Raw genomic sequence first — 14417 nt, 5'->3', positions numbered from 1 at the left:
CATTGGAATATAAGCATAGCGCTTACATTGGGAATCGGGGACATAAAGGGCCAGTTTTTCCTCTTTGCTTCCCTTCTGTAGATCTTAGTCTCTTATCGGAAATAATTTCACCCTAGACTTGACTAATCGGTTTCTTCGATTTCCTAGTATGCCTGTCAGGACCACAGTACTGAGCAGGTCTAGTGATATGTGCCTCGCATGTCTACGCAGACTGCGAGGATGGGCCACGCAGTCCTTGTGGGACTGCGATCTACATGAAAGATTCCTACAACAATAACTTCTGCATTAATTCTCTATGGTTTCCAGGGTATCCATAACATACGTTTACAAATAAGCCAGGTATAAAGTAAGGACGATGTTGTGTTCCAACATTATTCTGTTACTTTTTGATGAGATCTTAGAGATAAGATTTCGCTTTTGAAGAGGGAAAGATCGGCCAAATGACATCTTGAATAGACAACTGCACCTGCAAAAGGTACATAAAAGAGAATTGTCATTTCACAGTTGCTGCCCGCCAAATGAACTGCGCTGCCTCGGTTAATTTGCCTTGGCTGATATAGAGATTCCCAAGATTGTTGACAGTGCGAAGGGTTGAAGTGTGTTTCGGTCCTAACGCTTTCTCGTACCCAATAAGCGCCCGCATGTACATCTGCTCGGAAGCAGCAACCTTGCCTTGGTTGCTATACAAAAGCCCGAGATTGTTAAGGGTGAGAAGGGTTGAAGTATGTTCTGGCCCCAGCGCTTTCTCGTACCCAGTGAGCGCCCGCGTATACATCTGCTCGGCAGCAGTAAGCTTACCTTGGTTGCTATATAAATTGCCGAGATTACCAATGGCGTTAAGGGTTGAAGTGTGATTCGGTCCCAGCGCTTTCTCGTACCCAGTAAGTGCCCGTATGTACATCTGCTCGGCAGCAGCAAGCTTGCCTTGGTAGCTGTACAAAAGTCCGAGATTATTAACGGTGAGAAGGGTTGAAGTATGTTCTGGCCCTAGTGCTTTCTCGTACCCAGTGAGCGCCCGCGTGCACATCTGCTCGGCCTGATCTAGCTTATCTTGGTCGGTGTACAAAAGCCCGAGATTATTAACAGTGCGAAGGGTTGAAGTGTGTTCCGGTCCTAGCGCTTTCTCGTACCCATTGAGCGCCCGCATGTACATCTTCTCGGCCTGATCTAGCTTGCCTTGGTCGCTATACAGATTGCCGAGATTGCCAATAGCGTTAAGGGTGGAAGTGTGTTCCGGTCCTAGCACTTTCTCGTACCCAATAAGCGCCCGCGTGTACATCTGGTGGGCCTGATGTAGCTTGCCTTGGTCGCTATATAGATTGCCGAGATTATTAAGGGTGCGAAGGGTTGAAATATGTTCCGGTCCTAGCGCTTTCTCGTACCCAGTGAGCGCCCGCGTATACATCTGCTCGGCCTGTTCTAGCTTGCCTTGATCGCTATACAGATTACCGAGGTTATTAACAGTGCGAAGGGTTGAAGTGTGTTCCGATCCCAGCGCTTTCTCGTACCCAGTGAGCGCCCGCGTGTACATCTGCTCGGCAGCAGCAAGCTTGCCTTGGTTGCTATACACAAGCCCGAGATTATTAAGGGTGAGAAGGGTTGAAGTGTGTTCCGAGCCCAGCGCTTTCTCGTACCTAGTGAGCGCCCGCGTGTACATCTGCTCGGCCTGACCTAGCTTGCCTTGGTTGCTATACAGATTGCCGAGATTACCAATAGCGTTAAAGGTTGAAGTGTGATTCGGTCCCAGCGCTTTCTCGCACCCAGTAAGCGCCCGCGTGTACATTTTCTCGGCAGCAGCAAGCTGAATTTGGGCTTCAAGTAATGCACAAACACGTGATAACTCTTCGAGTTGATCGATGGAACAATCATCAGTAACGTCCATTTCCATGAAGCGCTGGTGTGATAGCCGTGTTGCATGAGTAGCCAAGCGGGAGAATTTGAGATGACCAAGATAATCCCTTTCAACCCCCCTAATCGTAGCATGAACGCAACCAAAAGCATACCAGTAATACCTAACATCAACATCTTTGTTGAGTTCGGCCAATATCCAGTCGTGCATACAGTTATGCATGCTCCATGTTTTTGACGCCACGTGGAATTCGAGGAAGTAGTACACGGTCAGAGTTCTCATCACATCACTAAATACAGAATTGTCTGTAGCTAGTTTACGAAGCCAAGCGGGAGACCCTTCGGTAAGCCCGCCGTGGAAAAGATCGTACCAAAGGCTCTGGTTTCCGAAATAAGCCAACAATTTGAGAAGTTTTGCCGCGTCCGGGTCGTCGATTTCTAGGCGAGCGTATGACAGATCCCAGGTCGTGTAAAGTGTACGTTCACGATACTCTTGCAGGTTGATGGGGCGACGACCATCAACCTTCCAGCGTTTCTCGTATTCTTCAAGGTAAACTTTGAAACTAAGATCACTTTGGCGAAGATAGGTCCCAGCAGTTGCCAAAGCAAGCGGGAGACCACCAAGTCGCTTTGCGAGACGTTTAGCGTGAGGATCTAACGGCTTTCATTAGTTGGTCCTAGGTGTATTAATAAATCCCATACCTGATTGGACATTCTCTCTTTTTGATCGGGTCTGTAAGACTTCTAGGCTATCTTCGATCTCCTGCAACTCCTTTATATGCAAGATTTTTCCGCCAATGCGATCCGGGCACCTAGTGGTAATGAGGATAGTCCCATGACTTGTAGTGTGTGGGTAATAATCGCTGATCTCAAATTGTTCGGGGTCGTCATAGTTGTCAAAGAGTAATAGCCAATTGGTATTCTCGGAATGAGTCAGCCACTGATGTACACGTCCAATGATATGTTTACTCTCCAAGAGCCGAGGGTCTCGAAGGTCAAAGATAAGACTAGCGATAAACTGAAAGCTTTCTTTCAGTGCAACCTCGGACGCTGCATTCAGCCAAAATACCGAGCTATAAGATCCACGTCGAGACTGTGCATAAGCGATGGCAAGCCGTGTCTTGCCGATACCACCCATTCCACCGAGGGCTAGACGTTGTTGCATCTGCGGTCCGTGGACAGGGTGTAACATTTCTGCAATTCTATCTAGCTCGATGTCGCGGCCGACGAAGAGTTCTGGAGCGATATAAGGCGCTCGGCTGAGACAAATACCAACGGGTTTATGAAAACTAAAGTCTTCTTTCTCTTCGATGACTACGTGTAAACATTAGCGGAGGTCTTCATTGCCAATGAAAAATAAAATTCAACATAGGTCAAGCAATAAGAAGTCAAACTGAGTAACTATGATTGGGACGAATGGCAACATAGAACGCAAATCCCTTTGTCCGCAGAAGTAGCCGTAAAAATTTCCCTTATATCATTCTGCCGGCACACAGGAACGACCAAAAAAACTAATCCTTACCGAAATTTTGGATTTGACCAAAATACTGCCTTCCATCACCATTGACTGTATACGAATTCCCACTGCTGCGTTGGACATTATTTGTCTGTGCTCCATTTCCAGTATTGACATTCATTGTGGAGATCTCGTCGTCTGATCTAGAAATGAAAGACTTCATCTCATTCCTGATACCTTCAAGATCAGCATTTTGGGCCTGATTGGCAGACTTGACCGCATCGTGATTGATTACGAGCTGAACTTCTTCAGCAAGGCCCAACATGAGCTCTTCGACTTTGTTCCCTTTGCCAAGTCTACGGAGGACTTTCAAACATCGCTGTTCTCCTGTATCGCTTTCACCGGGTACGATTTTCTGAAAGATTTTCTCCAAGTCCTTTGCTCTTGTTCGGCAAATGACAAGAGTCGCATTCAAAGCTTCACAAACGTTTCTGGGAATCGAGTGTTTTCGCGGTTCGAGATTGTTTTGGCATATAGCAAGGGTGTTGAGAATGATAGGCAGCCGTCGTCTAACCGTTTCGAACATTTCAGGTAATTTGGCATCCTTCTTAGCACTATCATAGGCTTTGATGGAAGCTTCAATGACCGAAATGACCGCAGAGATGGTGCCGATCACTTCAGCCATTCTTAATGGTTTTAGCGACAGAGAATCGTAGTTGTGCGAGTGTCTTGGACGTTCAGAAGCGGTATCCTTGGTAGCGTAAGGATAGTTGATAGAGAAGAGCGGGCGAAGGTTCCTGAACAAGAATGATGTGGCTTCTTATTGACGGGTTGATCGCCCCCATGTAAGTAATTTCATCTCGGGCGCTTCAACGGGCACACGTGTGGATGCACGATTCCTTGGGTGTGATCACTTGTGCATTAGTCCGTGGCCAAGAGCGCTGCTAGCGTCAATCAAATCGCCGGTGATAAGACAAGGTAGATAGAAAGATTTTTCCAAAAGACTGTTCCGCTTTCATCGGCTGTAGCCATCTAGGACGTTGTCAGTGATTTGTATGAGTCTCGCATCGCAAATTATATCACGTCTCAAAGGAGAGTATCTTGTAGCAAGCTGCAAACGATCGATTGGGGCATCACGGTGCTGATAGTACAAATTGCTTACGGTAGCAGGCGGTGATTAGTATTGAAGTTATGAGTTTTGTCTGTATGGCTGTTACATCTAATTTACGCAGTGAGTCATTGTGATAAGCCCTTACAATACATTTCATATATCCGAAACACGCTAGAGCGAATGTGGATTAATGTTTTTCGAGTTAGCGCTCAAGATTCTAAGAACGTAAAGTGGTGAAACTGATTTCGATCCATGCTGTATGAACAAAAGGTAACCATTGGAGCCAACGACGCGACTGCACGGAGGATTGCGAACCGAACGGCAAGGAACGAACAAAATACGATGATCGCGACTGAAAATTGTTGAGAAGTGTACTAAGAGGGAACTAACGACGGACCGATGGCGGAATTACCGGTTGGGGGACCCACTGGAAGGGGGCGCTGCTTCGCCGTGAAAGGCGCCGCGCTGCCCGCTCGATTAGAGGACCAATGCTGTTGGGGATGTCAGGTGACATCCCACATTGGGATAGTCTCCCATGGAGTAGATAGATAGATATCTCTCGCTCTCTCTCTCTTTCTCCTTCTCTCCTCCGTCCGCAATACAATATTCACATCTTCCTATTCTATTGCCCTTGTATGATCTCCATGAAATGCTGACATGAGAGGAGGCCTTTTATTTCATGATAAGCACTCAATCAGTTACATATCACTATAATACAGGGCTATCACAGGAAAATACTGCAATTTGCGTACAGATGGTGTCTCCAAGATGATATTCAGATTAAATCGGTAATCAAACGTACATTCATCCCAATGTAAGCTATACAGCAATTCATATGATGAAAAACCGAACTGGCGTGCCAACAACGTTTATCGGTATGCTGTTGACTCGCTTGGCAAGGTTCGTTGCGGTGCTTGGCGAACTCGATTGATCATGTGAAATGTATCCCGGATATCCCTGACATATTCTATCGGATTACAAAGCATCATCCAAGCCCCAGCTCCAAAAAGGCCCCCGTGGTATCCCTGCTGAAGCTTGGCTCCATTGCTATCAACCGTAGAATAATCATGCCTGTCGCTGGAAGAGGTGGAGGATCGTGATAGACTGTATGGTCCGATCCCATATGCATAATAGAAGAAGCAAGCGATAGGTACCATCTGGATACAAATGATCATAGTTTGGATTCCCATGTGAACATCTGCGTACGTCAATTTCGCCGTAGGTGAAAGTGCGGATGTAGAACGGAGGATTGTGAAGACGATCTAGGCTAGGTTAATGCTAGGGACTTGATTATTCAGACCCTTTTGACTTACATTTTCGAAGAATACTAGTCCAACAATGAGTTTGAATGCAATCAGCTTCACGAGTGGGTGGTGGTGTGAAATATGAGGTTTCAAAGCGATGTAGAATTTGATAACCGCCATTACTGCGATAACCACAGACAAAATGCGAATGATGTTAAGCTGTAGTTTTCACGCCACTAGTTAGTATTGACTCGATTTGGTATTCACGGCATATAATCCACTAACCCAAAGATGTCCAAAATATGCTTTGTTACTCTCAAGACAGTAGACATCGGCGGACTGAGTGATACAACTTGCCACCGCAACAAAGAGAGCCACGACTGGGTATTGCAGTATGGAGAGCCATTTTCTCTAGAACAGGCTCATTCGTCAGAGAAATTCGAGCATTGATCGAATCTGGACAAACCTGAAACCACATGAGTCCGTTCATGTTCTTTGAGCTCATTTTGCCCTTTTTGGGCCGATAGCTTGCAAGAAACATGCACCGTGCATCTTCGTCCGGGTTGAGAAAGTTACAAAGCAGGAAAAAGAAGCCGCACAAGGCAATCGACTGGAACAGGTCTAGCCATGCTACCAGGTATACGTATGCGTTGGGAAAACAAACTGCAAGGAATGAGAAGATCGAATAGGCCGGAAGAAGGGCGCAGATCCTCATGATTCTAGAATGAATTTAGCGAATGCCTTGAGATTTAGAGCCCAATATTCTTTCACTCACCTTGTCTGTCTGTATGGATTGCTGAAGTGGGTTGCGTGCAGTGTCATCAAAGTAAAGATAGCGAGGCAAGTGAATGCCGCGCAGGCACCGGAGAGGATCATGTTGAAGGTATGAAAATCTATGTCGTGCACAAATGGCTGGGATGATTCTGTCGCAACAATCAGTTCCTGGGTTCACTGAAATTTCTGCGTGCGAAGGATCAAATACCCCCTGAAAGATCCCGAGGCATAGGGCAGGTATGGTTTGTGCTCCCACTGCTATGATGAAATAATCCCATTTTGAATATTAATCTCTTGATTGTTTGGACTCTGACCCAAGAATGATGTGTTTGATAAAGGACAATGAACAGAAAAGATGTAAATGTAGATGGTGTTGATCTTTTTGTTCTGTGAGCATTCGGACAGGAAGTTCCTTGCTTTTATATCTCGTCTTTGGGGCATTGCAAGGCTGCGCCTCGATGGAGATACACAATTTTCCATCGGAATTATTGCTCTAACCTCGAGAAAAGACCGAATCTGATGCCAAACAAGCATGAGCTAGTCCTGATTAGGTATAGATGTTGATGATCGATGAGGCAAAAGAGAAGATGATTGGTGGATGTGGTGGGGCCACACTAGGCAATTTGTGGCAATTCTGGCGATTGGGATTTCGGGGCTGTAAGCTGACAACGTTGTCTTTACATCATCAATCTTCAGCAGCGTTCTAGACTCTCGGAAACTAACAGTCAGAATTCGCATTACGAATAATCTTTCAGCCCCAAGAGGACGGCTCGGACTTCATGGGCACCAAAGGACCGAGCAATGGTTGCAACAGCTGCAGAAACCAGAAAATTAAGGTTGTACGATTCTTGGCCCGCATGAGCGCATATGCTGATCTCCAACAAGTGCAATGAGATAAGACCAACATGTTCGCGATGTGAGCGAAGTGGTCGAGATTGTGTCTATCGTGATGGGTTCGAATCGGCGCACAGAGATCAGCGAACTATCGCAAAGACGTGTGCTGAGAAGAAGTGGAGACAGCGAGCCAGCGAGCCGCCTATTATGGGCGAAAATTCAACCGTGAACAAGGGCTTGGCTTCCAATCAGCATCTTGGTACCCCATATGCAAGGCTTCACGAACCACTCCACCAACTTGCATACCAGCGGTTTCGATATGACTTTGTCATGGCTTCGGGGAAGAACTCGCCGGCGGAAGGAACGTTCTCAAGACTTGATTTTCTGTATCCGATGGCACCTGAAGATTCCTGCCTCTTTAGTGCTGTGACTGCAGTCTCGTGCGCAAACCTCCACGGCAGGCTCAAGTCGGAAGAAGCTCAACGCGCCAGTGGCTTGTACTACGGCAAAGCTCTACAGAGGTTAGCTGCGCTGATGGCAATGAGTCCATCAACTGTCAATAGCGACGAGATTTTGGTAGTGATTTTGGTGCTGGGTCTATATGAGGTGGGGTTATCAAGCCCGGGAAACTTCTAATTTATATGCTGATACCAGTGTGGGCGCTTAGACATTAACGTCGGCAAGCCGTGATGGATCTTGGATGACACATATGCGTGGTACTCAATCCGTCATTGCGAACAGGGAAACTATCTCCAACGAGGGCAACCATATAGTCGCTGCTCTGTGTTTGCATCTAGTAAGTGCTCTCTGTACCTTAGAAAGAATCTGCTCAGATCGCTTTGTGAACCTCGGGTTACAACCAAAATTCAGTCAGACTGACTAGTCGATATTTTCCAGCTTGTCTACTATATTAGCGAAAGGATTGCTCCACCACCCTATTTTCATGGATGGCTCGCACAAATTCCGATCTCCTTTGGCCGCAAAGTGCAGTTATCTGGCTTCATGGCCGAGACAGCCACATTATGCTCAAAATTGAAATCAAAGTTTGCTCCACATGAGCCCTTCTCAGGTTATGCGGAGCTTCTCAATGCAGCCCTTCTGCTTGATTCCCATCTCGAATCATGGACTTCCCAGCTGCCCGGGGACCGAAGGTATACGATACAGAAAATTAAATCCACAAATCATTCTCCATGGGCTACTACGTTACTATCATTGCAGGGTGCACCTAGACTTATGGAAGTCTATTCGAACCCCTTGGCTGCCACTGACTGGAACATGTATCGGGCTACCCGTATCCAGCTCAATCTCTCCATCTGGGATTTCCTGGGAGACTCGCCAGAGCTAAATGACATAGTCGGTGGATCTGGGCTCAAACACCGGGTTTTAGAGAATATAAAGAATCTTGCCGGTCAGATTGCATGCTCAGTTCCATACTCTCTTCTGATCACGCCTGAGGGTGGCTCTTCTGAACCTGCATCTACAAATGAGATCCATGGATTATGGGGATATATGCTTATGTGGCCGGTTTCAATTGCATTGTCTTGTTACAAGACTGATCAACTCACGGATACCGATTCAATCGAACAGTGGCTCAGAACGGTGCTGGTATTTATTCGAGACAGTTTGGGCATAGCTAAAGCCGATGTGTGTATAATAAGATGAAAACATACAGCGAGGCATAAAAACACCATTAAACATTTGCTCGAACTGTATCTCAAAGAACATATCTGAATCTCGGGTTCTGTCGACTGGTCAGCGAGAAAATCATACAAGGAAATGGTTGACTTGTAGCAACTAACCTCGAAATCAGTCAAGTCAGCCATAGCGCTTTCATCGAGAGATGACTCGACATGGCCAACAGCAGCAGCGGCAGCATCTCTCCGTTTATTTCTCCGAGCCAAGATGAAACGCAACAAAATGGCCAGAGCTGCCTGCGCCGATGAGCATGCGAGAATGAGTTTGACTCCGGTCTGATAAATGGGTGCTTCTTTCGCAAGGAATGCGTGGGGTCCAATGATATTGCCGGCACAGTACGCCAAGAATACTAAAGCAACACTGGTGGTCCGTTTAGTATAACCACCTAGGTTTGTTGCTGGCATCTGCAGAGCTAGCACCAAAGAGCAGACGTAGGCTCCAATAATATAATAGCCAAACAGCACTCCGACTTTGTATGTTTGATGATCCAGCTTCCACAGGAGACTAGCACCAAGAATAGTGGGCATCAAGTAAATAAACATAACGACAGTCCGGAAGTTCTTGATTCGAGATGCGAGATATGTTCCTCCCAGTACGTAGAAGATCTGGAATCCTCCAAAAGGAATACCCAAAGCGACAGCAGTTGCCGAGTCATCAGTCAATCCTTTGATAATCAGTTTACCAAAGCTCGCAATTCCACCATTAACAACCTCATTCAAAAGTGTAAAAAAGAACAAGAGCCAGACTTGCGGGTCTATTAAAGCCTCGCGGATCTGATACCATTTGATTTGGTGGTTGATGATACCGGTTTGACCAAGTCGACCACGGCCAATTAAGAGGGCCTTTTCATCTAGAGTGAACCGCTTCGCCGAGATCACATCATCTGGAAGAAATAGAAGCATCACAACTCCCCAGACGAGAGTAATGCCACCCAGAATAAGATAGATCGCTCTCCATACGGCAATGGTGTGGATTTGTCCTATACCGTATGTAAGGATGCCACCAACCATTGCACCTAGGCCGTTGCAGCTGTAGAAGACACCAGCGCGGAAAGGTTGCTGGGCACGTGTGTACCACATTCCGATCATCATCATGAAGCAAGGAGTAATAGGAGCTTCGAAAACTCCAAGAAGAAAGCGGCAGATCGCCATCCCGATGAAAGACGAGCAGGTGGCGGTAATCATGAGCATCGCGCCCCAGGCAATAATGTTTCCTGAAACCACCTTGGCGAGCTTTGTTTTCTGGGCGAGGATATTCCAAGGGTATTCAGCGACGAGATAAGCAATATAGAATATACTGGCCAGCCAGCTGTATTGGTTGCTAGACATATGTGTGGAGGAGAGAAGATCAAATACCGCAGAGTAGGCGAGGGCTGATTTGTCGATATATTGGAGCATGTATGTCCCGGCAAGCAAAGGCAACAATACAAGATCTACCTTGCGGACCATTGCCTTGTTGCGCGGCTCGTCGTCCAGGAGTGTTTGTATAGCCTCTTGGTTGTACCCATGTTGGCGGAGGAAGACTTCGCCTTCGTCAAGATCCGTTATAGTGCCGATTTGCACATCCTTCTCGTTGATGGCATCGTCCACAGGTGATTTTTTGTCAATTTCCATAGTCACAATTCAATAAGTAATAGTAAACAGAAATGACAAGGATGGAAGTGACCCCATATAGGATGCCAGGCACCCCTCTGAGCCTTTTAAGCCGGTCATTTTCCCGTTATCTTTAGAGTTCACATAAGACCCATTGATATCATCAGATGCGGAGTGATCACTCATTTCGGGGTCTGTCCGAACACTATCGCGGTGATAACAGCGACTGATACGAAGCCAAGAGGATTTAAGTGTAGAATCTAGTCCTAGTGAGGGTTAGTGGCAGATAAACAGTGACTCCACCAAGATAGTCCCCCGCACGGTAGAACTTCGGCGCTACATCTGACGCCCGGAGAGATAGCGACGCCCACGGTGCTATATCTTGCCCCCGACCCCCAACTCTTGTCGCTCTTGATTTCTCTTCATTGGCTTGCCATTGACCTGTGATACACAATGACCGTTGATACCAAGCCTCCTTCCGTTACTCTGGCGCAAGGCCAAGTGGTGGGAACCCAGCTCAGAGATTCTTTTCCCCAAACCGTAGACGCCTTCTTGGGAGTGCCGTATGCTCTCCCACCTGTTGGAGATCGCCGGTTCAGACCAGCACTCAAAGTTTCGCATTCATTAGATATCATTGACGCGTCCAAGTATGGCCACGCTGCTCCTGGGAAGGCACTTCTCTCTGGAGGGCCAAAATTGGTGCAGAGCGAGGACTGCTTAACGGCAAATATCTTTCGACCAGCTGGGAACAATAATGCTGGGAAACTTCCCGTTGCGGTCTATTTTCACGGCGGTGCTTTCAATCGCGGATCCGCGGCTATGCACCACTCCGCATCCATGGTGGCATGGTCAGAGAAGCCCTTCGTAGCCGTGAGCTTTGGTTATCGTATTGGAGCTCTTGGATTCCTGCCCTCAACTTTGTCGCAGAAGGAAGGGTTGTTAAATCTTGGATTGCGTGATCAGGTGCATTTATTGCAATGGGTCAAAGAGAATATTGCCGAATTCGGCGGCGATCCTGACAAAGTGACTTTGTTTGGTCTCTCTGCTGGAGCTCATTCGGTAAGTCTGGCATTGTCTGGTTTGCCAAATAGTCCGTTCTGACCCAACACCAGATTGGCCACCACATCCTCAACTACGACGAGCACAAATCGCCATTGTTCCACCGTGCCATCATCGAGTCAGGAGCACCTACCTCCCGCGCCGTTCGTCCATATAACGCCAAGGTTCACGAAGACCAATTTGCAGACTTCCTTCAAGAAGTTGGGTGTCCAGCCGATCTACCCGAAGCGGAAATATTCCCATTCCTGCGTTCCCTCCCCAGTCTGACAGTCACAAATGCCCAAACAGCTGTCTTTGACAAATACAACCCGTCACTTAGATGGGCCTTCCAGCCAGTGATTGATGGAGACATTATCTCTCGCAAGCCTCTGGAGGCATGGGAATCAAAGCTCTGGAACAAAGTGCCCATCATGACCGGATTCAATGGCAACGAGGGAACAATGTATGTCGACAAGCAGATGTCCCACGCCTCCCAGTTCCGCGAGTTCTGGCAAAATCTTCTTCCTGAGCTCTCTTCATCAGATCTCGACACAATCGAGAACCTGTACCCCGACCCTGCTGTTTATTTCTCATCGCCATATGTCGAAACTAGAGAGGGCGAAGCTCTAGGACTGCAATATAAACGCATCGAAGCCGCCTACGGACACTATGCCTACGTAGCCCCGGTTCGACAAACAGCACAATTTGCGTCCTCTCAGGGAGCTCCAGTTTATCTGTACAACTGGGCGCTACCTAGAACAGTCGTCGGTCGGGCAAACCATGGTGACAATATGTACTATGAGACATACAACAGCGATATCACAGGGATTTCAGAATCCCAAAAGGAGCTGTCTGGCACTCTTCATGCCTACCTGACTAGCTTCATTACAACCGGCGATCCCAATGCTGTATCTGGTCGATACGGGCAAAGGCCAAAGTGGGAATCCTTCCAGCCCTTGGATCCAAAGATTATGATATTTGGGGAAGGAAATAATGAATTGATTGGTGGTGATATTGCTCCTCCTGCGAAATGTGTTGCCGACAATTGGGCAAGAAAAGAGACCCAATTTTGGTGGTCCAAGGTTCCAATCTCTCAGCTTGCTTGAATGATATAGAAGCGATACACTCCATGAAATAGAACTCAGCCGCAAAGCTCATTAAATTTCATCATTATCTTTCCTTCTCTTTTTTGGTCTTCCAAGCACCTAATTCCCCGGTTGCAACTGAATTTGGGGTCTAGTCCAATATGTCTTGCTGCGGGTCCTCATATTGAGCCCCGATGACCAAGATATCATTTTTCGTCTTGTCCATTCGGGTGCGTAAGGCTTTCAACTCATCAAGAATTCGCTCAGACAGTCCACAATTGGAGCGCTTTTGCGGAGCGCTGTCGGTCCCGGCAGAAGAGGTATCGCTTCTGTCAAAACATAACGAACACAGTTCATCCCCTCCTACTACGCCAATTTGATCCTGGTGGGTTTTGGAAAGGGCATGACTTCATTTTCTGCCTGCACTTGACTATTTTCCGGCTGCATTTCTGCTGCTTTCTGCTCCGCCTCGGACTCTGTCGCACAATGAGCTTCGTCGCTGCGGACTTCGAACCCCCATTTTGGGTTTTCCATTGCAAATTCAACGAGTTTGTTGAAGGAGCCATCCACCAAAAACCCCACGAAGCGTCTCTGGTGACGTCGGATGTCGGTGAGGTTCTCCTTCCGTCTCAGTCTGTGTTCGTCTGCGTCTGAGAGAATGACTGTAGGGAGAGCGTTGATCAGAAATCTGGCCAAGGATGCCACGAGTCTCTCTCCATTTTTTGTATACGTCTCGGCATCTGCGCAGACGGTGAGTATCTCCCATGAGGCGAAGTAGGCAACGCCTTGTTGCCATTTCTCGAGATGTCGAGCACATACGACCATAGGGTGTGGAAAACAGGGCTTCCCGTCCGCTCAGCCGTACTTAAGCCACACGCCGGTGAGTTAGTAGTTGGGTGGGTGACCACCAGCGAATCCTCACTGTTGTATGTTTTTTTCATTTTTTTTAAAAAAAATCTCATTTGCTTAGAGTATGCTAGTTAATACTGCTGTTCCTGCTAGTGGCTCAGCCTCATGGTGCCTCTTCTGGCATTGTCTTATTGACCGTCTTTTCATCATTCGGAGGCCATGATCTATCATCAACTGAGCTGTAGACAAACGATCCTCGTTGAGGATTGACGAATAGGTAAACATTGGCACGAAATTTGGCAAGCCCATGCATGAACTTTGACTTTCAATGTCTTAGATCTCCTCACAAATTTGACCCGGGAGTTTTTCTGTTCGGATCGGGACCACCCATAACTTCAACTTCAGAGACAGCGGCAAGAAAGTCGTATAAGATGGCAGAGTTAGAAAGCTTTTACTCGCACGGAAAGGATCTTTTATTTGCATCCTCAATATGTCTTAATATTTCCTCATACACGTCATTAATACTATTTGAGGATGATGACGGTTTACAAAAGTGGACCTTTCCTGGTTAAAACATATTCGGAGGCTCTTGATTCGCGTTGCGTGTCACTGTGAGTTGGCAGTATTTGCACCTATTTTCTTTTGTAAGTGCTCTGTCGGAAGGCATCTAGATGGGGTTCGCTTGAGTCGGAGGGTCCAGAACAAGGTGATTTGGAGTATGAGTGTGAAAGAATAAATATGAATGTCACAAGGAACTCAGCAAACTGTCTGATGCCTGTAGGCCACTCGTTTTCTTTGGAGGGATATATGATGATCGGTGGATGTCGGAGTTGTTGATGAGATGATATCGAGAGACAAAAATTGATTTGATCTTCGGTGCACAAAAGACTT

At 47.0% G+C, this 14417-nt stretch overlaps 6 protein-coding genes across 6 annotated transcripts; 2 read left to right on the top strand and 4 right to left on the bottom strand.

Moving 5' to 3' along the window:
- Positions 1-493: 493 nt before the first annotated feature.
- On the bottom strand, positions 494-3989 carry N7529_004218 (uncharacterized protein; the record flags this gene model as incomplete). The annotated part of the gene is made up of 3 exons (XM_057239745.1): positions 494-2502; positions 2551-3162; positions 3371-3989. The coding sequence occupies 3 exons, from the start codon at positions 3987-3989 to the stop codon at positions 494-496; spliced, it is 3240 nt and encodes a 1079-aa protein (XP_057099040.1).
- A 1295-nt stretch (positions 3990-5284) lies between these two features.
- On the bottom strand, positions 5285-6580 carry N7529_004217 (OSTA/TMEM184 family protein; the record flags this gene model as incomplete). The annotated part of the gene is made up of 5 exons (XM_057239744.1): positions 5285-5677; positions 5729-5878; positions 5945-6070; positions 6126-6378; positions 6435-6580. Coding segments are annotated over 5 exons (1068 nt in total), but the record flags the coding sequence as incomplete, so codon positions are not given.
- A 720-nt stretch (positions 6581-7300) lies between these two features.
- On the top strand, positions 7301-7903 carry N7529_004216 (Zn(II)2Cys6 transcription factor domain-containing protein; the record flags this gene model as incomplete). Its single annotated transcript, XM_057239743.1, has 1 exon — positions 7301-7903. The coding sequence occupies one exon, from the start codon at positions 7301-7303 to the stop codon at positions 7901-7903; it is 603 nt and encodes a 200-aa protein (XP_057099038.1).
- Positions 7904-8981: 1078 nt separating this feature from the next.
- Positions 8982-10575, bottom strand: N7529_004215 (putative MFS transporter; the record flags this gene model as incomplete). The annotated part of the gene is made up of 2 exons (XM_057239742.1): positions 8982-9008; positions 9067-10575. 2 exons carry the CDS (start codon positions 10573-10575, stop codon positions 8982-8984), a joined length of 1536 nt encoding a protein of 511 aa, XP_057099037.1.
- A 432-nt stretch (positions 10576-11007) lies between these two features.
- Positions 11008-12698, top strand: N7529_004214 (putative extracellular lipase; the record flags this gene model as incomplete). The annotated part of the gene is made up of 2 exons (XM_057239741.1): positions 11008-11613; positions 11667-12698. 2 exons carry the CDS (start codon positions 11008-11010, stop codon positions 12696-12698), a joined length of 1638 nt encoding a protein of 545 aa, XP_057099036.1.
- Positions 12699-13043: 345 nt separating this feature from the next.
- Positions 13044-13417, bottom strand: N7529_004213 (uncharacterized protein; the record flags this gene model as incomplete). Its single annotated transcript, XM_057239740.1, has 2 exons — positions 13044-13339; positions 13408-13417. The coding sequence occupies 2 exons, from the start codon at positions 13415-13417 to the stop codon at positions 13044-13046; spliced, it is 306 nt and encodes a 101-aa protein (XP_057099035.1).
- Between the last annotated feature and the right edge of the window lie 1000 nt (positions 13418-14417).

The sequence above is a fragment of the Penicillium soppii genome, assembly GCF_028829465.1.
Source record: "Penicillium soppii strain IBT 18220 chromosome Unknown utg000004l, whole genome shotgun sequence".
In the NCBI taxonomy this organism is placed as follows: domain Eukaryota; kingdom Fungi; phylum Ascomycota; class Eurotiomycetes; order Eurotiales; family Aspergillaceae; genus Penicillium; species Penicillium soppii.
Note: the sequence above shows the minus strand (reverse complement) of the source record. Positions and strands in the feature narration are given on the sequence as shown.